Source organism: Pimephales promelas, chromosome 18, assembly GCF_988280905.1.
Source record: "Pimephales promelas chromosome 18, fPimPro1.hap1.1, whole genome shotgun sequence".
Lineage (NCBI taxonomy): Eukaryota > Metazoa > Chordata > Actinopteri > Cypriniformes > Leuciscidae > Pimephales > Pimephales promelas.
Window position 1 is genome coordinate 12468773 of NC_142786.1, and position 25381 is coordinate 12494153.

The 25381-nt window shown below is 42.4% G+C and overlaps 1 protein-coding gene across 1 annotated transcript in view; it reads right to left on the reverse strand.

The window, feature by feature from the left end:
• The window catches only part of cratb (carnitine O-acetyltransferase b), a 118626-nt gene that overhangs the window by 48394 nt on the left and 44851 nt on the right, over positions 1 to 25381 (reverse strand). The window contains exons 10-14 of the mRNA XM_089123004.1: positions 24896 to 25015; positions 7384 to 7506; positions 7158 to 7293; positions 6999 to 7061; positions 6786 to 6923 (exon numbers count right to left, since the gene is read on the reverse strand). Coding sequence (XP_088979130.1) covers positions 6786 to 6923; positions 6999 to 7061; positions 7158 to 7293; positions 7384 to 7506; positions 24896 to 25015 — 580 coding nt within the window. The remainder of the gene's footprint in view (positions 1 to 6785; positions 6924 to 6998; positions 7062 to 7157; positions 7294 to 7383; positions 7507 to 24895; positions 25016 to 25381) is intronic.

Consider the following 25381-nt stretch of genomic DNA (forward strand, 5'->3'; position numbering starts at 1 on the left):
TATATAGGTAGAATACAAATCACTTACTGAGAGTGGAGCCACCCTCAGGTTAGGTTAGAAGTTATAGACAACGCTGGATGTCTTGGAGGTTTTCTGTCTGGGAATTCCTGCGGTTTTCTTCGTTTGGGGAAGAAGATCTAGGTCTGGGGTGTTCAATGGGGTTTTTTTTCTTTCTTTTTTTTTTCTCTCTTCTAAAGTTCAACTTAAGTTGCACAAGAACTGGGGAACATGTTATTTATATGGTAACACCTTATCTTCTAAGGATACACACAGCTATGTTAAATTGTATTTTTAGTTCAGTATTATCACTATTTTACTGTACTTCTACACAACTGCACACAATATGTGTTGACATCGCTTATGGTCACAAATGCACTCCCATAATATGGTTCAGGCTAATCATACACATTTTGAATGTCTCCAATTATAAATAACACGGGCAGTACATGCCCAGTAGGAGGAGCTGCAGTTAGGTTTCTGTCCTGGAATGTTAAGGGGATGAATGGTCCCGTGAAACGTTCTAGGATTTTTTCTCATCTTAAACAATTGAAAACTGATGTTTTGTTTTTGCAGGAGACACACTTACGGTTAGAAGACCACACCAGACTCCGTAAAGCATGGGTTAATCATATCTTCCATTCCAAATTTAATAACAGATCACGAGGGGTGGCAATTTTGATTAATAAGCGAATTCAATTCTCATTAAATACAATAATTGCAGACACCAATGGGCATTATGTCATTGTCTCAGGCCTCCTATTTCAAACACCTGTTCTTTTAGTAAATGTGTATGCACCTAACTGGGATGACACTGATTTTGCCAATAAGCTTTTGTCATTCCTCCCTAATTTAGATACACATAGATTGATCCTTGCAGGAGATCTCAACTGTACAATTGGCCCATTGCTTGATAAAAGTAGCCCTAAATCTGCCTCACCTTCTGCAATGTCAAGGGTCTTCTCAGACTTTATGAGACACAATGGCTGTGTAGACTAGAGACCTGCGCGGGACACAATTTTCAGACCCGCTCCCGCAGTGTTCAGTCCCGCTCCCGCCCGCTCCCGCAAAGATTTGTCATTTTTAGTCCCGCTCCCGCCCGCATCTGTGATATAATGTCCCGCTCCCGCCCGCGCTTTCTGACGAAAGGTCTTGGCCCTGGGGGAAAAAAAATGCGTGCTCACAAAATTCCTTACCAATACTTGGCAACATATTTATTGGTAAGCCTGCATAATCAACCATACAAAACATTAAACAGGCATCAGTAACGAACGCCAACAAAGATAAACATTAATCGGCCCAAATTCCATTAGGCTTAACATGTAACAAAAAAAAAAAATATATATATATATATATATATATATTCGATTAGGTAATATTATTATCTATCTAATATATATAATTCGATAATGCTCCTGTCACATTATAGGCTAGCCATGAACTAAAACATTGCGACTAAAAAACTATTTGGGCTTTGAGCCGCTCAGTGCAGGTGTTAAACTGAAAATAGCCTGTGTGCCTACCACAAGTACTTTAGAGAAGTAACGTTACTTACATCTGAAGCACTTAGGCCTCTATCTGAAGCACTAGAGGTGCTCTGTTCCTCGTCCATGCTGTCTATTTTGAACTTGAACTAGCTTTCGAATTCGAACACGGAGCAGCGGGAAGGAATTGTCTCTAAACAAGTGTGCAACTGTGCGTGAGATTATGCCCAGCCCTACCCGACAATATTCAAAAGTTTAGGCTGCTTAAAACGTTTTTATTGCTGCCAATCAGAATCTCCCTCACAACTACAAATTATGTACTCTACTTTAATCATTTATATATTTTATTTGACACTCATATTTAATTTGCGGGAGTGCAGCGCATCATCCCTCACGACCGCACCCGCAAGTGCACCTCATCATCCTGCCCGCTCCCGCTTTGACCTTTCAAAATTTCTCCCGCGCCGCACTGTTTTGCGTCGCGACCCGCGGGTCCCGCGGGGGTGCAGACCTCTAGTGTAGACCCATGGAGGTTTCAAAATCCAACCTCCAAACAGTTCTCTTTCTTTTCTCATGTCCACCATTCGTTCTCAAGGATAGATTACTTTTTTATAGATAGCTCTTTCATCCCTGCAGTGGAATCGGTTGAATACTTAGCCATTGTCATTTCAAATCATGCACCACTCATCTTAGATCTTTCTTTCACTTTGAATGTTAGAGAGCAATCCTTCTGGAGACTTAATTCCCTACTGCTTTCAAACGAGAAATTTTGCGAATATGTGGCTACCAATATAGATACTTTTATGGAAGTAAACAAGAATGAAGGTATATCATACTCCCTACTTTGGGAAACCTTAAAAGCATACTTAAGAGGACAAATTATCTCCTATGTAGCACATGTCAATAAGGAACGCCGCAAACAAATACAAGACTTGATGGATTCAATTTTTAATCTAGACCGCAAATATTCTGAAAGCCCATCCCCAGTTTTATAAAGAACGGATAGCTTTACAGTCTAAGATTAATCTTCTATCCACCAACCAGGCTGAATACTTATTACTGCGGACACGTAGCACTTATTATGAATATGGGGAAAAAGCTAGTCGATTGTTGGCTCACCAGCTGAAACGTCAAGCTGCTTCACGGCTTATACCCCAAGTGAGAGATCAAGATCAAAATCTAATTACCAACCAAAAGGAAATCAATAATACTTTTGCAAGCTAAGATTACTTTACTCCTCAAAAAGGACAAGGACCCTACTAACTGTGGCTCTTACCGTCCTATCTCCCTCCTAAATATTGATATAAAAATCTTAGCCAAGGTGATGGCACATCGTTTAGAATCTGTTCTCCCTAAAGTAATCTCTGAAGACAGACTGGTTTTGTAAAGGGTCGCCACTCTTTTTCGAATATTCGCCGACTTGCTAACGTAAATCTACTCCCCCGGTCCCTCCCCAACTGCAGAAGCTGTAATCTCTCTGGACGCGGAGAAGGCTTTTGACCGGGTGGAGTGGAAATACTTGTTTACCGTATTGGAAAGGTTTGGTTTAGGTGACACATTTTTGGCATGGATTCGTCTGCTCTATTCGTTCCCACAAGCATGTATTCAAACTAATGAATCTCATTCCAATTTTTTCCCCCTGTCACGTGGGACATGTCAAGGATGTCCTTTGTCCCCGCTCCTCTTTGCAGTGGCAATTGAGCCTCTTTCACTTGCATTGAAGTCGTCGCCGTTGTTATGGGGGGTTGAGCGTGGGACTGAAGAACATCACGTCTCTGTATGCTGATGATCTCCTTATTTATGTAAGCAATCCAGGAACTAGCGCCCCTGTAATTGTATCACTATTGAACAATTTTGGGTATTTTTCTGGCTACAAACTTAACTATCAGAAAAGTGAAGTTTCCCCATTAATGATTTGGCAATGCAAATTAAACAAGAAGCATTTCCCTTCCATTTAACACATTATTGTTTCAAATATCTTGGAATAAACATTACGCGTTCCTTCTCCTCTCTTTTTGGGGCCAATTTTACACCTCTAGTCAACCAAATGAAAGCTGACTTTCAAAGGTGGAGCAGTCTACCTCTGATCATTGCAGGGAGGGTACAATCGGTGAAAATGAACGTACTCCCAAAGTATTTGTGTTTGTTTCAATGTCTACCGTTATTCCTGACTAAATCATTTTTTTCAGTCAGTTAACTCACCCATTACTTCCTTCATATGGAAAAATAAAGTTACAAGAGTTAACAAATGCTTGCTTCAGAGGGGTCGTGATGTGGGGGGATTAGCTCTCCCCAGCTTTATTCACTACTATTGGGCAGCTAACTTACAGAAAATTTTATTTTGGCTTCATGTGCCAAACACCGTCTGGTGTACACTTGAGGCACACTCTTGCCACTCGTCATCACTCCCTGCTTTGGTGTACTCCTCCCTGCCCACAAAGTGGTCCAGGTTTACCTCCAATCCTATAGTACTGTCTACCCTTAGAATATGGGCCCAGTTTCAAAATCATTACAAATTCACCTCTCCCTCCCCCTTAAGCCCTATCTGTAAGAATCATTTATTTCCAGCCTCCTCTCTTGACTTAACATTTACTCAGTGGGACAGGAAGCAGCTTTCCTGTTTTAAAAGCTTTTATTGTAAAAAGGGGTTTGAAAGCTTTGATAACATATGCCAGAAATATGATCTTTCACGCAATAACTTCTTTAGATATCTTCAAATATGCCACTACTGTGTCAAAGCACTGTTCCCTTCTTTCCCGGTCCTCCCTACTGAGGCACCATGGGAAGATTTGACCCTTCTCTGTCCAGAAAAAGGACTGATATCACGGTTATATTCTCGACTAATGTCTCTGGAAAACTATGACCTTTCAAAATTTAAGACTAGGTGGGAAGGCGAGCTGATGGTTGAGTTGTCAGATAGACAGTGGGAGGATGCACTACCTTAACCTGTGCACGTTTGGGGCTCATCCAGTTTAAGGTAGTACATAGGGCCCATTTCAGTAGGGCTAGACTAGCAGATATATATCCAGGAACGGACGGGAGTTGAAATAGATGCTCCCTCTCTCCAGCCGATTTAACACACGCGTTTTGGTTGTGCCCCCATCTACATCAATATTGGTCATCTGTTTTTCAAACTTTATCCGAAGTTTTAAAAATTCAAATTAAGCCCTGTCCGTTGATTGCAATATTTGGTATTCCAAAAGAAAAGCTTAACTTTAACGCGAGACCAATCGGACATTATTGCTTTTACATCACTTCTTGCTCTTCGTAGAATCTTATTGGTTTGGACATCCGCTACTCCACCAGTGGTGGCTACATGGTTAAGGGATGTTTTATTTTTTCTTAAACTAGAAAAAGTTAAATTCACATTGAAAGGGTCAGTCCAGAAATTTTACTTAAAATGGCAACCCTTTGTCAAATATTTTGAGAATCTTAAAGTATTGCCTGAAGCTTGAGACAACTTTTTATTTTATAATCTAACTTTTCTTCTCTTCTTTTTATTTATTTATTTTTTCTCTCTTCTTCATGGTGATGGGAATGGAGTAGCCTGACTGACAATTGTGATACTGTGAGTCTAAAGCCTTGTTAACCAATAGGGGTCAAAATGTGGACATGCAGTTGTGTGCTTGTTTTTTTTTTTTTTTTTTTCAGTTGTGTGCTTGTTTTTAGTGTGTAGATTAGTAAACTGTTTTGAAGAACTGTGTAAGAAATGAAGAGAAAAAAGCTGTTCTCCCAAAATGTTAACTTTTTAAAGGGGGGGGGGGGGGGGCTGGGGTGGCGGCTGGGATGACTATGTTGGGAGGGGGGAGGGGTATTTTTTATTTATTGTTTTGTTTGTTTGTTTTTTTTGTTGTTGGTTATAAGGTTTTGGTTTCTTAAGATAAAAAATGAAACTGGAGAACTATTTCACTGCTTGTCAAATGTAACATGCTTCATCCTCCAATAAAAAATATACAACAAAATGCATTTAAGGGCTAATAAAGTGGATTTTGCATGATATGTCCCCTTTAAACTAAGCAGCTGTGCTACTTTGTTTCTGAACAGAATTTCTAAACAGCCATTCAGATTTTTGTATTCGCAATGGTGTTTATCACAGCACCAAATACTTTGATATAACTACCAAAGTATTTGGTGTATAATAGGCTTTTTATTTTCAAATGTAAACATTTTTAATCGGGACAACAACGTGTGCTAGATATTGATTGAAAATGTTCTGATTTCTTATTATTGTTCGGTAAAACTTTACAATAAGGCTTTATTATATGACATTAGTTAATTCATTAGTTAACATAAACTGACAATTAAAAATACTTTTAAAGCATTTATTAATCTTAGTTAATGTTAATTTTTAACATTTAATAATACATTATTAAAAATAAAAACCTGAGCTAAAATGAACTAACAATGAGTAACTAACGTTATCAAAGAATAACAATTTCTGCAAAAAATGTAGCTATTGCTCATTGTTAATTGGTTAATGCATTATCTTACTGTCACGTGTGGGTTTTGTTGTGTTTTGTATATCACGTGATTCCTTGTTTGTCATGCGATCCTGCCATGTGTCTTGTCTTTTGTTATGTTGTTGCTCAGTGTCCACGGGTGTTTCTTATCAACCACGCCCCCTTGTTATCTTGATTAGCTTGTTTGTCTGTGTATTTAAACCCCTGTGTTTCAGTTGTTGCCTGCCGGTTGTTGTTTAAATGTTACTTGATTCCTGCCTATTTCTCTGTCCTGTTCTGAGTTCCCTGGATTATCGGTTAGTGTTATTAATAAAAGCTTGCGATTGGATTCACTCTCTGTTTCGTTCCTGACCAAATGTAACACTTACATTAACTAATGAATCTTTATTGTAAAGTGTTACCTATTGTCCTTATAATTCTTTTGCAGTTTAATCTGTTTGAAACATTTTGTGTATTATTTAATTTAATTTAAATATTCAGTTCTTTTTGTTATAAAAAAAGGTATTCAATCTGTTTATAGTATGATTTTTTTTTTTTGCAACATTTCATTATTGTAATAATACCATATACCGTGATAAAAGCTTCAGCAATTATTGCAACATAAAAATTGTATACAGTTACATCACAATAAATGGTCAAAATAAAGATATAGCATGCAGTCTTTAAAGCCATGTTAACATGTTACATAAAAAATTAGTTTGTAGTTAATTAGTTTGCATTTTTTCTACCCAAAATATAATTTATGCCCTCATTCATGCTAAATATTTCTGTATTTGTTTTTGCTTTTATGAAAACAAATTAAGGAATTTTTTTTTGTTTGAATGTAGTTAAAATCAACAGTTACCTGTCCCGTTCGGAGTTTCCAGTGAGTCGCAAGTCCATAGGCTGTGTCCATGAAAATTCTGGGCACACTAAGCCCCTCCTCAATGGCTTGAAGTTTAAGTCCCAACAGGTGGCGGTCTATACCCTGCCCCATCAGCGACTGATCAAAAATGGCAATCATTATGCAGTCAACATTAATTAGGATCTTCCACATGAAAACCTGTTAGTTCTTCACCTGTTCGGTGAGGATGCTGTATGCATCAACAGCCTCTCTCAGCAGCTGTACCTTGGCTTCTCTCTTAAATCCATGCAAACACATATTTAATGATTAGTGTTACCCATATATGTGATTCATTTCTCATTTTGTCTCCTCTCCACCATCCTAAATACTCACAGAAACTGCATCATCATCAAAGGCCTGTATGAAGCTCAGCATCTGATTGGTCGGAGAACGGATGTAGTCTGTTCGTCCTCCCCTGAACATCCTCAGAGAGGCGATGTCACAGGCCGCACACACTTCATTGTGAACTCTAGCAGAGTACAGGGAGCAAACACACACTTTATTGATTTATTTAATTATCTGTTACTGGACGACAGAACAGTTTCTCTGAAACCCTCACCGGTAGTAGGCCAGCTGAATCGCCAACTGGATGAAGGAATTTGGACTCAGCTTGAGTTGTTTGACAAACTCTTTTCCAAAGCGCTGGAAGTTAAAACATTTGATGTCCAAATCGTTGATGAGACTAAGGGGAGAATATGGTTTTAAAAATACAGATTAGCTTCTTATTATATCAGCTTTTAGTGCCTAATCTCCTCCACTTCCTAATATACACAACATCACTACAAATATCATAAAGGCACAGCTTTTCCAACCACCACTACCCAGACGATAACTAGCTCTATCTGTTGTTCTCAATCTCATATTCCATTGTTCTCATATTTCTGTGTTGCGGTATTTAAGCCTCAAAATACTGGCGATGCCAACCAAAGTATTTCCCGAACTGCAAATACTATTTACACATACTCAAGTAGAGTGGTTCTTGCAGCTCAGACTTTGCAATGTGTGGCTTCAAGAGAGCAAACATACATCTGTTTTGATTTTTTTTTCATATTACTAAATGCATTTCATACTAAATTCTATAATATATACCAGTATCAATCTTACATTATTTTTCTATTGCAGTTTTTTTTTTTTTTGTGTTGTGCTGTGTTGTCTTCAAATTAGAGTGAAGAAAATATCTTCATGCTATGTATCAGTCATTTTCATTGCATTTCCATTGCTTTGGTATAATCACACATTAAATTTGTGCTAGCCAGACGAAGTCCAACATTGAACCAAAAAAATAAGATTATTCAATAAATGTTATTAATTTTTACCCTCACTTTGTCTCCTGCTCTTCCCTTGCCTCTTGGCTGATGGAAGACCGTTGAAGACAGTTTTGGATATCAGAAAAAAAAAGTTTTTTTAACTTGTCTTGCATTTCAGACAGAATATGAACCATTTTGGATATAAGACAGAACTCTGTGTTAACTGGTTTCGGATAACAGACAAAATGGACATCTGACACTTACCCCTTTTCCACCAAAAAAATAATTGGTTCGGAACTGGTGCTGGTTCAAACTTGGTTCGGAGCTGGTTCAACTTGCAAAACGCTTCAGAACCTATTAGTTTTTCCACTGACTAGAGCGCCCAGGGAACGACGCTGTTACATCACTGTGTAAGTCGCCATACGTCTTAGCTAGAAACGCTTGCAAGTATAACATTACTTTGTGATTATCTCTAACTCGTGTACCAAGAAGGCTTTAAAACCAGTTCTCTTACGACAGGTTCTCTCGTATTGCATAAGCTAGCTTACGCTACGGGAAAGATTCATCTTTGCTGAGAAGTTGAAGCCAAAAAATTATTTCATAATTTTGTAATCATTGTCAACGCAGTCTCTTCTGAGGCAGACCATGAGCGGGCTAGCTAGCGGCTCATTGGTTCGCTCAGAGAGAATGCACGAACCTATGGGAGAGCGGCGCTGAGTCCGCGGCCAATGAGCGGAAGGCGCTCGCTCACTGCGTCACAGCCCGCCAAAAGGGGCGTGGCTACAGTGTATAAAGGTAGCTCTCCCAGGCTAGTTCGTCGATTCTTTTTCATTCAGCAAGCTACACGCATCCGCTGTCCTGGGAAGAAGCCGCCGTCGTCGAGAAGGCACCTTCTAGCGAGCTCCGGAGTCTGAGGAAGCCGGCCGTCTGCCACCTTCAGCCGCCCTGCAAGCTAGCGCCATCCGACGCGTATCCTTAAAAAGAGCAGAGCGTCTTTTTAAAGATGCCTCGAATTTCCTGCGGCTCATGCCGCTCTTCACTCGAGGAAGGAGACCGCCACCCCATCTGCATTCTCTGTCTCGGAGTGGATCACGCAGAGCTCGCCCTCGCCAACGGAGGATGCGACCACTGCGAGGACCTGCCTCTGTCCTCCCTGCTGGCTCGACTGCAGGCGGTCAAAACCGCTCCCGCGCCGCCTCTCACTTCGCCGCGGAAGAAGAAACGCCGCTCCCAGAGGCCGCCGGAGCCCCCTGCGGATCCATGCGGGCCGCTGCCGCCGCCCACCGACCGCTCTCCCTCTCCGCCCCAGCCGGACATACAGTTGCCGCCGAGTGGCCGCTCTGTCGCCTCCGACGACACCGCGGATGAGAAGGACTCCTGTTTGCTGCACGCTTCTGACAGCGAGGATTGGTCGTCGATCGGCTCATCGACGAGAGAGTCTGCGGGGACCCGCGCCGGCATCGAGGAGGAACTAACGCGCCTCCTTTCACAGGCCGTCAACCGCCTGGGTCTCGAGTGGTCTCCTCCCCCCGAGCAACCACCGAACCGCATGGATGGGAAGTTCCTGCACCGGCGCCCGGCCCCCGCCTGCAGCCGGGCTGCACCATTCTTGCCTGAGCTACACCATTCCTGCCTGAGCTTACACTCACGAAATCCTGGAATGCCCCTCTTTCGGCTTGTAACCGCTCCGATGTGTCCGCTTCGCTGCGCTCAGTGGACGGAGCCGCCGAGAAGGGTTATACTGCCATGCCGCCCGTCGAGGACTCAGTCGCCGCTCATCTTTGCCCGCCCTCTGCTAGATGCCGTTCTTCCCCTACGCTTCCTTCAAAAGCGTGCAGAGCGACCTCTAACTTTCATGCCCGCGCCTATGCCGCCGCCGGACAGGCCGCTTCAGCGCTGCATTCAATGTCAGTCCTCCAGGTGCTCCAGAGCAACATCTTGTGCGAAATGGCGAACAGCGGTAGGAAACCGCCCATCCTCTCGGATCTGAGAAGCGCTACGGACCTTTCCCTTCGCGCCACTAAAGCCGCCGCACAAGCCCTGGGGAGATGCATGGCCGCCCTCTGTGTCGCTGAGAGACACTTATGGCTCACGCTTACCGACATGGGAGATTCAGAACGCGCCGTGTTCCTCAACGCGCCTATCTCTCCGACCGGGCTCTTCGGATCTGCCGTCACGGGCATCGTTGACCGCTTCTCCGAGGTACAGAAAGCGACTCAGGCCATGAACTTGTTCCTGCCCCGCCGCGCTAGCTCTTCGGCAGGCCGCTCTCATGAGCCACCTGCCAGAACCCCACAGCAGCGCCCGCCTCAGCAAGCTCAGCAGCCCCAGCGTAGACAGGGCGGCCGCCCTCGCTCTGACAGCCGCCGCAGACAGCCTCCTCCCCGGGGGCCTCGACCCAAGATCACGCTGAAGCCCGATCAACAGAAGTCTGCCTAGCACAGCTGAGAAAAAGGCGGCTCTCTCCCGCTGCAGCCGGACCGCCGTCAAAGCTTCGCCCACTGTTAGTCCCCGTCTCATCGCCGACTACAGTAGAGTTCATCGCCACAATCAAGCCGGTTTCCCTGCCCGCTTGCGAGCGACTAAAAGCCGTTTTCACGGCTACCCAGAGAGTTCACAAAAAGAGCATAAAAGCCTCAAGTGTAAAAAATGTGCCCACAAGCAAGTGCTCACTTACACACACAAGCACCATATGCCCAGGGTCTCACACAGAGCCCATTCTCACGGAGTGAGTACTATCCGCTCCAGTAGCAGAGAACATAAGCACGCCCACGAGCCCGTGCGCGTGTCCCCCCTCTGCCCGCTCGGTCACACGGCCCATAAACTCCTCTCTGAGTGTAAGTCCCGTTGCCATCCACATTATAAGCGTGCCCACACCCAGTGTCCAGCCCGCTAAGTGCAGCAATCAGGGCGAAATCGCCATTCAACCGCTAGCCGCATGCTACGAAGCGTGGGAAGCCATCCCCGGCATCTCCCCGTGGGTTTTAAGCATAATAAAGAATGGCTATCGATTACAGTTTCGTCGCCGCCCGCCACGCTCGCGCATGCAGCTCGAATCCACTGTCAGCCCGGCTGCTATGAACATGCTTCGCTTAGAAATAGCCAAGCTACTGCAGAAGGGCGCTATAGAGAGAGTCCCGCCATCTATGACCGAGTCGGGGTTTTACGGCCGTTATTTTCTGGTTCCCAAGAAAGACGGCGGCCTCAGGCCGATCTTAGATCTCAGGGCTTTGAACAAAGCGCTCATGAAGAGACCGTTCAAAATGCTCACAGTCAAGAAACTCCTCGCGCACGTCCGCCAGGGGGACTGGTTCATCTCTCTAGACCTGAAAGACGCCTATTTTACTTTACTTTATTGGTAAGAGGAAAACCCCTTGAGATGTGGCATCTCGTTTTCGAGGGGGCCTCAAAAAAAACAAAAAAAAACATGCTTCATATACATACATACATACTAACAGAACAAAGACAAAAGACAAAAGCTCTCCATCACACCGAAACCACCCAAAACTTCCCCAGTCCAACCAATGTATATTAGGCAATAAGCAATAAAGGTCAATCGTATAGACAAATTTTTAAAAGGAAAAAAAAAGAAAAAAATACAATACTGTACACATACATACCAACATACATGTGTATACACACTTATACACATGCACACGCATACATATATTTATATATGCATACACACACGTACATACATCAAGCATGAGGAAAACAGTTGCACCTTGTATGCAAATAATTATTAAGAGACATCTTAAATTGGTGAAAAGAGGAGATCGATCTAAAAGACCTAGGTAAATCATTCCAGTCAGAAGGGGCTTTAAATTTAAAGGCTCTCCTCCCACTTTCTTTAGCTATATTTGGTACAGAAAAGAATAGATGACTCTTAGACTGTAAGAAGTTTGATAAGGAATCAAGTATTGTTTCAGATAGGGTGGGTAGTTTGAAAAAATGCATTTATGAACAAACTGCAACCAATGATACTGTCGTCTAGCACTTAGTGTAAAAAAATTCAATGACTGATACATTTGACAATGATGAGTTCTAAATGGGCACCTCAAAACAAATCTACAAAGACTATTATAAATCACATTCAGAGGTTTAAGATTAGTAACGGCTGTGTTCTGATAAATAACATCCGCATAATCAATAATAGGTAATAATAGTTGGTTAATTATTTTTAATCTAATCTGCTTTGTAAAACAGTTAATTGAACGATATAACATTCTTAAGCTACAGTTGATATTTTTTACAATAAAGTCGATATGAGGTCTGAAAGTAAGTCGGGAATCAAGCCAAAGCCCCAAATATTTAATCTTATCAACATTCATTAGAGGTGTACCATCCAGAAATTTAACCTGAAAAGAATTATTTTGCTTATGGAGTGCAGACCTGGTTGCAAAAAGAATGTTATAAGTCTTCTTTTTATTTAATAAAAGCAGATTAGAAGAGAACCATGTTTGAATAAGATTTAAATCAAGTTGAAGTGAGGACTGAATCTTAGATATGTCGTTATTAGATGTATATATAACTGTGTCATCTGCATATAAGTGAATTTGACTGTCTAGGCATATTTGTGGGAGTTCATTTATAAAAATAGAAAATAAAAGGGGCCCCAGGGAAGAACCTTGAGGGACACCTGTTTCCATTATTCTAGGCTGGGAGAGAGCAGTACTAAAAGACACACTTTGACGTCTGTAATGAAGATATGAATTAAACCAAAGAACTGCTGATTTAGAAAGACCAATAGCATATAGTTTGTCAAGAATAATATAGTGATTGACCATGTCAAACGCCTTAGATAGGTCAATAAAGATCGCACCAGTAGACTTGTTAATATCATGAGCAGAAAAAATATCATTAGTAAACTTTGTAAGGGCTGTTGTTGTAGAGTGATTAGGTCTAAATCCAGACTGATTTGGAGTCAAGAGGGAGAAATCATTAATATATTTAGACAGTTGCCTAAAAATAAGTTTTTCAAATATCTTAGCTACATTACTAATTATGGAAATTGGCCTGTAATTGTTGACATCAAGTGAGTCACCACCTTTATGAAGTGGTATTACTTTCGCAAATTTCCACATGACTGGAATTACACAGGTTGAAAGTGATAAATTAAATAAATCGCAAAGAGGAAATGCTAGTACATGAGAAGCAAGTTTAATGAACTTAATGTCCAGACCATCAGGACCAGCTCCTTTAGACGATTTTATTTCTGAGATTGCCTGTTGAACATCAGAGGGATGAATTAAAGCAAAGGAGAAAGAAATATTGTTTAATGTATTTGTTATGTTAGAATAAAAGAGCTCAGATGATTGAGAACAACAAATCGAAGAAAAGTGTTGATTGAAGGCATTGGCCATTGAGATAGGATCGCTGATAATGTTATTATTCACTCTAAGTTTGGAAGGAGGACTTGTATTGGTTTTGTTAATTAAAGAGTTAAGTCTCTTCCAAAATTGCTTAGGATTTTTGCGTGATAACAAGTGCTTATAATAATTTGATTTTGTGTTTCTTGTTTTAGTTGTGCAAGCATTTCTTAGTTTCTTATATTCAGACCAATCAGCAGTTTCCTTTGACAATCGATATTTAGCCCAGGCTTTATCTCGTAATTTAAATGAATGTATTAGATCACCGTCTATCCAAGGTAAATGACTACCCTTGACCTTAACAGATATCCAAGGTGAGTGTTTGTCTATGACTTTAAGAACCTCAGAAAGAAAAAAATTCCAAGCGTCTTCAACATAAGGAATTATCTGAAATCTGGACCAGTTTATGCTTATTAAATCTTGGATAAACGCCTCTGAGTTCAGATTATTACACTGCCTTATCCTAATAACTTTAGGTGGCAGACTAGGTAATCTTATTTTCCACACACAAAAAACAATTGAATGATCACTAAAACAATCAGGTAACACACCAGATTGCAAGATTCTGTTTGGGTGGGTAACCAAGATCCAGTCCAGAAGAGACTTAGATTTATGAACTACTCTAGTAGGATCAGTAATGAGTTGAGTAAGATTTAAGCCATTAAATAAATTTTTCTCATAAGTCGACGAACGATCCAACCAATTACGGTTAAAATCACCCAATAAAATCAACTCATTTACATGGTCTAAAGAATTAATAGTAGCAAGAATACAGTTTGTTGATTCAACCGGGGAATTCGGAGGTCTATAGATGTTACCTATAGATATCTGCTTGTTCTCATGAAAAACAATATTAACAAATAAGCATTCAAAATGTACAGCTCTCTCCTTAGGCATAATGAGTTCAGAAGATAAATGAGACGAGATATACGTGGCTACTCCCCCACCACGAGTAGCCCTGTCTGCTCTATACAAAGTATAACCATCAAGTTTAACATCTGCATCGGATATATCACTATTCAACCATGTTTCAGAAAGTGTGATAACACTAGGATTATTGTAAGAAAGCCAAGCTCTTAGCAGATCAATTTTATGTATCAAACTCCTAATATTTAAATGAATAACAAATAAACCTTTACCTATAGTGGATCTTCAAAAATAAATAGATAGATGGAACGAGGAGAAAAGGGCGAAGGGGAGAGGAGAGCATATCACACAAATATTTACAAACATTTACCCACAAACATATACACGCGCATACCTCTATGCTCAAAGAAAATAAAAATAATGCAGACTAAGACCGCAAAATATTAACTGGAGATGCTTTATATCCAAAATATCTCCCTGTATACAAACTTCATAGTGAGAAATTCAAGAATGAAAAGTTAATAATATAAGAATCAACAATATAAGAAGTTTATCAGTCACGGGATTCATTTTAAGCCAGCCCTAAAGCCGAAAGAGAGTCAAAAAAAAAAAAAAAAAAAAAAAAATCCCGTCTGATGTTGGAAAAATAAAAATAAAATAAGTCGTTTCCACATCTATTAAATCTTCAAGATGTAAACAATTAAGTCACAATTGCGCTACTATTAGCAAACAAACATCATCAACAACAACAACAACAACAACCAAAACCTTGCTGTTCATAGACTAATGTTACCTTAAACAAAACAAAGGTAGTCCATCATTCAGGTAAAAGTTGTAGTTCCTGAAGAAAATTTTCAGCTTCACCTGGGGTCTTACACAGCACTGATTTACCATCAGAGATAATCTTGAGCGTGGCAGGATAATGCAAAGCGTAATTCATGTCAAGTTCACGGAGTTTCTTTTTGATAACATCAAACTCCCGACGCTTTTGGAGAAGGCTGGTACTGAAATCCGGGAATATATGGACACGTTTGTCATTGTACTTGAGCTCTTGTTTTTCACGGGCAAGTCGTAGGATTTTAAACTTATCCTGAAGACTGAGGAGTCTCACCAGGATAGGCCTCGGAGCAAAATTCTTCTGGTTCTGTGACTGTTGCATAGGGGAGCGGTGAGCCCGCTCTATAGCTGGGGGTACCGGAAAGTTATCCTCACCCAAGAGCTGTTGGATTAGGCCTCCGATGAATCCATGAATGTTTTTCCCCTCGGCTTTTTCAGGGACATGAATGAATCGAAGATTGTAGGCCCTGCTTCTGTTTTTGACAGCATCCATTTTATCCCGCAGGTAGGAATTCTCACCCTCAAGTGATTTCAGGCGTTTTTGTATATCGGATAAATTGTCCTCATTAGAGCTGACCCTGTGTTCAAGCTCAGCCACATGTTCGCCTAAAGTTGTAAGAGAGCCATGGATCGATGTTAAGCTTGACTGAATATTGTCCATTTTTGCATCAAAGTGTGAAAACATTTCAACTTTCAATTGTTGTATAGTATCCACGATGAACCTGTTGGTAATAGAGGAAGTGCTTTAAATTGAGGCTTTAAGGACGTTGTATAAAGTATCAGTTCACAAAGATAAATTACATTCGTAGCGTCAATTAAATGGTTTGCAAGTTATTTGAAGGCAAATCTATGCATTTTGCGGGCCAGTCTGCATCAAACGCTCACGCTCACACCGGCACCATCGCTCACACCGGAAGTGACCATTTTCAGATCCAGATAAACCCTCATCACAGGCCATTCCTACATTTCGCCTTCGAGGGTCAATTTTACCAATATGCCGTTCTCCCGTTCGGCCTATCCTTAGCACCCCGTACGTTCACGAAGTGCATGGATACAGCGCTCGCTCCCCTGCGAAGTCAGGGGCTGCGCATTCTGAATTATCTGGACGACTGGCTGATTCTAGCAGATTCCCAGACGGAGCTTCTGTCGCACCGCGCAGTTCTCCTCAACCATCTGGAAGCGCTGGGACTCTCTGTCAAATGGACAAAGAGCTCTCTCCAGCCCAGTCAAACTATTTCATTCCTTGGAATAGATTTGAACTCTGTCACTATGACGGCTCGCTTATCCACACAGCGCGCGCGCCGTGTTCAGCGCCTAGCCGCTTCGTTTCAGATGGGTACCCATACATCCCTGAAATCGCTTCAGAGGATGCTGGGTCATATGGCTTCAGCCTCCGCTGTGCTACAGCTGGGTCTTCTGCACATGCGCCCCCTTCAACTCTGGTTAAAGAGCCGCGTATCCCACCACGAGTGGACGACGGGCCGCCAGATGATCAAGATTACTCAGACATGTATCACTGCACTGCAGCCATGGTCAGTAATCGAGTGGTTTCAGAGGGGCGTTACCATGGGTACTTTTTCTCGCCGGAAAGTCATCTCGACAGACGCATCCAACTCGGGTTGGGGTGCGGTTTGCGAGGGCTCACCGGCCGCCGGCCAGTGGTCGAGCCACGAGAGTTCCCTTCACATAAACTGTCTGGAAATGGTCGCGGTCGAGAACGCGCTGCTGTTTTTCCTCCCGCACATACATGGTCACCACGTCCTGATTCGCTCCGACAATATGGCCGTGGTATCATACATCAACCGTCAGGGCGGCGTCAGATCCAAGAATCTCTTTCATCTGACACGGCGCATCCTATTGTGGTCCCAGAGTCACCTGCTCTCGCTCAGAGCGACGCACGTACCGGGCCATCTGAACGACGGTCCAGACATGCTGTCCAGGAACCTGGTCTCCCCCGGAGAATGGTCCCTGCACACTCATACAGTCCAAACGCTGTGGCGCCTATTCGGCAGAGCGGAGATAGATCTTTTCGCGTCAGAAGAGAACGCTCACTGCCCAATATTCTTCTCAAAGAGCGAGGACGCGCTAGTCCAGGATTGGCCCCGCCGCCCGCTCTATGCTTTTCCCCCGATTTCTCTGCTACCGCAGGTCATTCAGAGAATCAGGGACTCACGCCACTCGGTGCTCCTCATAGCCCCGCACTGGGAGAATCAGATTTGGTTCCCGGAGCTTACGCGGCTGTCACAGACAGCCCCGTGGCCCATTCCAATCAGAGCAGATCTCCTCACTCAAGCCCGCGGCTCGATCTGGCATCCCCATCCACAGCGCTGGGCGCTTCATGCATGGGTGACCAACGACTACGCGTCGAATTGCCAGAAGGGGTTCTGAACACGATCAAACACGCCAGAGCGGATTCTACCAGAAAGCTCTATGCTGCAAAATGGTCTGTGTTCTCCAAATGGTGCACCGACAAAAATTTGGACCCACGGACGTGCGAGGTTTCGTCTTTGCTCGTGTTCCTTCAGGAGATGCTGGATAAGGGCAGGTCCCCATCCACTCTTAAGGTTTATGTGGCAGCCGTCGCGGCGTTCGTTGAACCCCGGCGCGCCCAGTCTCTGGGCAAAGACGAGCTAATCATCCGCTTCCTCAGGGGAGCCAGAAGGATGAACCCCCCTCGCCCCCTACGGTGCCGGTCTGGGATCTTTCTATAGTTCTAGAAGCTCTGAAAGCCCCGCCGTTTGAACCACTCGAGTCCGTGGAGCTAAAATACCTCTCGCTAAAAACCGTTATTCTGACGGCACTCGCCTCAGTAAAACGAGTGGGGGACATTCACGCACTGTCTACACGCGTTGCCGCGTTCAGACGCTCAGAGCAGCTGTTTGTGTCGTTCGGTGGCCGCACCAAGGGATTAGCCGCCTCGAAACAGACTCTATCCAGGTGGATAGTAGACGCGATTGCCTCTGCTTATGCCGCTAAAGACCTGCCTTGCCCTCTGGGCATCAGGGCTCATTCCACCAGAGGCATGGCCTCATCGTGGGCATGGTCCTGCGGAATTTCCATTCACGACATTTGTGTGGCTGCGGGATGGGCCTCCCCCTCCACTTTTGTCAGATTTTATAACTTGGAAGTTCCAGCCTTACAGGCTAAAATTCTGGCGGTCTAGTACTATACAGCTCTCCTATAAGAAAGCCGCACTATCGGGAGTTCCATCACAACCGGCTCACCCCTTGTGTTCCCCTATGTGCTTATGCATTATACGTCACGGCCCGCTACGCCGGCCGCCTTAGGGCGTTTTGCACTAGATGATAACGGCCGCTATGCTGGCCGCCTTATTATCTTCATCCACTTAAAGATTCCCCCGGTGTTTCCCCCCTGGGATGCTTAGTGGTTACTTAGCACGCACGGCGTTGACCAGGTGTTCCCGTAGCGTAAGCTAGCTTACGCAATACGAGAGAACCTCTCGTAAGAGAACGAATCGGTTACCTAACGTAACCTCGGTTCTCTCTAGATGAGGGAACGAGTATTGCGTTCCCGGCAGTGCTTGCGCCACCAGCGTTTCGCTTCATGCTGACAGAATCGACGAACTAGCCTGGGAGAGCTACCTTTATACACTGTAGCCACGCCCCTTTTGGCGGGCTGTGACGCAGTGAGCGAGCGCCTTCCGCTCATTGGCCGCGGACTCAGCGCCGCTCTCCCATAGGTTCGTGCATTCTCTCTGAGCGAACCAATGAGCCGCTAGCTAGCCCGCTCATGGTCTGCCTCAGAAGAGACTGCGTTGACAATGATTACAAAATTATGGAATAATTTTTTGGCTTCAACTTCTCAGCAAAGATGAATCTTTCCCGTAGCGTAAGCTAGCTTACGCAATACTCGTTCCCTCATCTAGAGAGAACCGAGGTTACGTTAGGTAACCGATTCGTTTTCATTTGGTATGTAATCTTTTCTGATAAGTTATGTACCCGTCTTGTGCCTTTTTTTCTTTCCATTTATTTGTTCTATATTGTGACTGTTTTCTTCTTTGCTTATAATGTCTTCAATAAAAAAAATTACAAAATAGAAACGCTTGCGTTAACTTCAAGCATAACAATTACAAAGGTGGACTCCATCGTGTTTCTGCAAATGTTTCTTCTGGCTTTGCGATCCTTTATTATGGTCAGAAAAGATGTTTAGAACACATCTAAACCCGCCCCAGCCCCCGACGTAAGCATGATGTGGTAAAAGAACGGTTCTAGTCCAGCAAAGAGTTGGTGCCGCTTTGGAACTAGTTCTCCTGGCTGAGAACCGGTTCTTTGGCAGTCGAAACACAAAGAACTGGTTCGTGTGCAAGCACCGGCTCCGAACCGGCTCTCAAAATGCTTTGGTGGAAAAGGGGCTACTGAGAGACTGGATCAAACATTCTTGGCTTTCCTGACATGTTGGAAGTATCTTATACAGTGCTATGCATTATTCAAAGATAAACATTTAACTTGACATGCCACAAAATCCAAAAACGTCCATCATTCAATAGTAGTAAATATGTAAAATAACAACCTGAACTGTCTAACTGGAACAAGCACAAACACCTCCCTTGATGGCCTTGAGTTCAGTAGACTGTAAAAGTCAAGTCAAATCTCCATTTATATAGCACTTTTAAACAATATAGATTGTTTCAAAAGGGTCTGGATTTGCTCTGAGTGCTCAGATTTGTAAATGACAACTTTGATTCAAATTAAAATTTTGGGAGACATTAAGTCTTCCTTCAGTTTTCTGTAGAAAACTATATTTACAATACAATACAAAAAATACAATATACACAAACTAAAATAATTGTTTAAACCACTGTTGCCAATGGAATGTAGCAGGAGCCTGCTCAAAAAGTCGGTAAATGATGCCATACACTAATTTGCATTTTCATTGTACATATAACATATAACATACTACAAAACTATATTCCTTGATCCAAATTTAATTGCAAGGTGACCTATTCACAATTAAGTGCTTGTTATAAAAGAGACGCATTAGTCTTTCTTTGAGCCAAGGCGCATCGTTGTTTGTCAACATTTTATTTTATTTCCATAGTATATTTACAAAAATAGTTTAATGACAGTAATAACAATACAATAACAAATTTTTATTACTATTGTTAATAATTATATTACTAAAATTATATAACAGTAACAGGCTTTAATAGATCTGAACACTACACAATAACCAACATTGATGAAAATCAAAAGCAGCATCAAACCCCAAATATATATATATATTTTTTTATGTGGGGGCTCAATGTCCCAGCCACGGCCGCCTGAGGGGTCTTCGCCACCGCCGCGGCCGCCTGAGGGGTCTTCGCCGCCCTGGTCACGCCCTCAGCCTGCTCCGCCCTGGACGCCTGAGGGTTCGTCTGATCCGCCCTGGCCGCCTGCACTTCCTGATCTGCCCTGGAGGCTTCCTGTCCCTGTTTGGCCATGCCCTGGCCAGCCTTCAGGGCGCCCACCCTCCCACACCTGTTCTACGGTGTGAGGTCATGCCTACCGGGAGGGGGGAGTAATGTCATGCTACGTTCACACCGGACGCGAATAGCGCGTCAGGCGCGAATGATTTCAATGTTAAGTCAATGCAAAGACGCTTTACGCGCGTGAAAAATTCCTGCGGCGTGGAGCGAGGCGCGGAAGACGCGAATACCCCTCGTTCGCGCGAATTGAGCGTCTGGCGCGTTAAGCGCGAATGATTCAGTTAGTGCCATTTGTGCATTCACGCGTTTGACGCGAATTCGCGTCTGCCGCCCGAGTTGAAAAATCTGAACTTTGGCGTGAATTCGCGCCGCGTTAACCAATCAGGAGCCTAGCTGCTTGCTCACGTAACAAAATTATTTTGTTAATATGACTAAATGCATGGTGGGATTATGCACAACAAAGCAAATGTTTTATCACTTAAAACATTATTTCTATATACAAGACATGTTCATTTTGTATTGAATGTTATTCATTCCATAGCTAGATTATATGAAATAGTATTATGTTGTAAAGACAATCAACATATGTGCATAAATTCGTGTCTGGACGTGAGAGAGAGAAAAAAAAAAAAAAAAAAAAAATCACAGGACAGGTTAATAACTTTTGAAGGCTGGCTTTATTTATCATCAAAACAAAAAATAAATGACAGCTAGATTAGATGGATGAGGGCGAGGGTGATCCTCGCTCCGATGCGGGACAACATGTCATCAAACTGGGCGTGGGACAGGCGGAAGTACCGCTGACAGCGGCAGTCATCCAGCGCAGCTCCTGGAGCGAGCAAATGGTGAAACTCGCCAAACGGTTCGGCTCTGAAGGGTCCGGTGGACACAAATATACGGCGACGATGATCCCCACGCCGCTGTTCTGCTCTCCAGAGTAAATACAGAGCGGTAACTCTCTTGATGAATGCTCGGTCGACATAAAAACAATGGCCACCAACAGATTTCGATTCTGACGAGCGTAAATTTCGCTTCAAACTTTTGTTTTTACGCGCGCCAGTCAAACTAGACGCGTCAGGCGCGAATTTGACGCGCAATTCGCGTCCGGTGTGAACGTAGCATCACAGTCCTCGTCTGCACCTGTCCGTCTTTGTCTTCACTACACTTCCCAGGATCCTCTTGTCTCCACACCCGTTCTCACTCCCTCAATCATCCACCTGTTCAGCGTCATTATCATCTGTGTCACCTGTCTTCACCTCGTTAGTGTTCATTTGCTTCTGTATTTAGTTCTCTTTGTTCAGTCTGTCTTGGTCGGTTCTCGTCTATGTTACATGGTGTGATTCTTGCCCTTTGACCATCATTCTGTACCTGAGTTTAGATTATACAAGTAAATATTTGAATTAGAGTCTTTGTGTCAGCCTCTCCTTCATCCTGCACCATAACCCGTGACAAACCCCCTGAGGACCAAAAACGTGCCCCCGCGTTTTGATCGCTTTTTTTTTCATATAGCTGCAACATAGACTTAAAATACTCCATCATTAAAGGTCATATAAATAAAATGGATACATGATTATTCATGATGACTCAGCGCCGACGATATGTTATGCCCTTAATATTACATGTTAAACAAAATTTTTTTATTTTATTTATTTAACCCTTATTTAACCAGGGAAATCCTTTGAGTACAAGTCTCTTTTGCGAAGGAGCCCTGGCCAAGAAGGCCGCACTAAAAGGTTCCACGTAAAATACAAAACAAAAATAAATACAATAAACATACAAGGCATAATACATTAACAATTAAAATGCTTAAAAAGTAAAATACAATGACCTTACAACAGTTAAAAATACTATGTAACAAATTAAAATATTAGACACTTATCCTAATTTGGGAAGCAGGGACAGGTGCCCATTGTGGCTGTTTCCTGATACTTTACTAGCCTTTTAAAGTGACCAAAGGAGACCAAGTTATCAAGTTTTAACTCATTCTGTAATAGGTTCCACGTTGATGGGGAAGAGATTCTAAATGCCTGCTTCCCTAACTCTGTTCGAGCCCTAGGCACAATCATGTGGAGATAATTATTGGACCGCAGTGCTGGCCTTGAAGCATATAAGCCTACATAAATAAGGGGGCAATGTCCCAATAATGGATTTATATATAAACAATCGCCACCGGGTTAGCCTGCGCTGAGCAAGGGAGGGCCACTGGACCAGATCATACAGAGTGCAACAATGTGTAAGGGGTTTGCACCCTGTAATGAATCTGCACCATGATAAACTGAGTCCAGTTGGTGCAAATATTTATTTGGGGCGTGCATATATAAGAAATCACCATAATCCAAAAGAGACAAAAAGTTAACCTCGACCAATTTTTTCCTTGTTGCAAGGGAAAAGCAGGCCCTGTTCCTAAAATAGAATCCAAGCTTTAACCTAAGTTTCCAGGCTAAACTTTGGATATGAGCCTTAAAAGTCAAATGTTCACCAAGTAAAAGCCCCAGGTACTTATACTCAGCCACACGTTCTATTACATTTCCCTTCAGGGTTACAATATTTGGAGTGATAGCCGTGGAGCTCCTTTTATTTGAGAACAAGACTGCCTTTGTTTTATTTGCATTCAGCACAAGCTTCAAGTCAAAAAGCCTAGATTGTACAACATCAAAGGCATCCTGCAGGTACTGAAAAGTCTCGTGAAGGGTTTCTTCACAACTGTAAATAATTGTGTCATCAGCATAAAAATGAAACAGAGCGTTATGGACATTTGAGCCAAGATCATTCACATAAATGGTAAATAAAAGTGGACCCAGCCCCGACCCTTGAGGAACCCCTGATACCACTTGTAAGAAACCTGAAAAACTACCGTCAAAAGTGACACACTGAGTCCTATCTGAGAGATAATTTTCAAACCAACCAACTGCCTTCTCAGAAAGACCAATGCTGAGCAGTCTCCGTTTTAAAATACAATGGTTCACTGTCTCAAAAGCTTTAGAAAGATCGATAAAAAGAGCTGCACACATCTTTTTGCTGTCCAGTGCCTCAATGATGTCATTTACCACCTTCAACGAAGCAGAGATGGTACTATGATTCTTTTGAAAGCCCGACTGAAACTCTGATAGGATATTATTAAAGGATTAGTTCACTTTTGAAAAAAACTTTTGCTGATAATTTACTCACCCCCATGTCATCCAAGATGTCCATGTCTTTCTTTCCTCAGTCGAAAAGAAATTAAGGTTTTTGATAAAAACATTCCAGGATTTTTCTCCATATAATGGACTTACATGGGAACCAGACGGTCCAAGGTCGAAAAGAGAGTTAATAACAGTTTCAGATGCAGCTTCAAATGTCTTTAAACAACACCAGACGATGAATAAGGGTCTTATCATGCGAAACGATCGGTTATTTCAAAACTTATTCCAAAAATTTAACTTTTCTAAGGACAAATGCTAGCCTTGCTCTATTCTGTGAGGGGCGTTTGTAACGTCACGTAATACGCAATTATGTTCAAAAGGTCAGGGGCGACGTAGCCGGAAGTACAGAATCAAAATCGTCCAACATCGTTGTTTTACCTTTTAATTCATTTTTTGTAAACGGCGTTTGAGTTAGTTTGCAGGTTCAACCTATGCGTTCAACTTGTAAACACTGACTCTGTACTTACGGCTACATCGCCCGTGACCTTTTGAACGTAATTACGTATTACGTGATGTTACAAATGCGCCTCACAGAATAGAGCAAGGCTAGCATTTGTCCTTAGAAAAGTTACATTTTTGGAATAAGTTTTGAAATAACCGATCGTTTCGCATGATAAGACCCTTATTCATCGTCTGGTATTTTGAGCACTTCTTGCGTTGTTTTTGCCTCTTCACAATGACTCACTTGGTTTAGTTCTCAGTTGTAAGTCACTTTGGATAAAAGTGTCTACTAAATGACTAAATGTAAATGTAAGCCTAGTAGTGAATGTTTTTTTTAATATGAGCAGTACAATTACCATTTTTATTTGCACAGTCAGGCAGAGCCCGAAGTACTACCAAAATATTCTTCAGCAAAAGAATGCAGTGTAACATTAAAGAGGACCTATTATGCTTTTTTACATGTTCAACTTTCTTTAGTGAGTAATGTTGCTGTTTGACCATTGAAAAGATCTGCAAAGATTAAAGTCCAATAACGCAACCCTCACTTGTAGTCACAATATTCCTTGTTTAAATAATTCCCAATGTAAAACGTATTCCAGTAGAGCCCAAACTAAATTATGAACCTAGAAATTAGCATAATAGGGGCCCTTTAAATAAACAATAAAAAGTGCCCAAAACAATAACAGGCAGTTGAACTCACATATCCAGATTCTGCTTGGCCATCTCTAGATCCCACTTGATCTCAGAATTGATGTAGAAGTACAGTTTCTTGGGCATGGGCAGCGGAATTAACGGAGCTCGCACTGTGTCCGGTTTCTTACTAACAGAGAAACAACACGACAATTACATAACACAAATGTCTCTTTTGGCCAACGTCTTACTAGCTGATATTTCAGTCAGTTTAAATTGTCAGCCTTATTAAAGTTCGGAATTTTACATTTTAAGATCATTTCTGATTAAATAGAATGGTTAGGATTGTTTTTAGACAAATACTGCTGTCACAAGAATTTTCGGTTTCTGTGTCTCATTCAGAGCGATTGAAAGCTGGTAGCAGATTAATTCAAGTGAAACGTAGTTAAATTAATTAATTAATCACAATACTTAAACTTAAAACATTGCAGTAGAATCATATTAGGCTACATCAATGAGACTTTACAAACATATAAGACAATAATGCATAAGCATT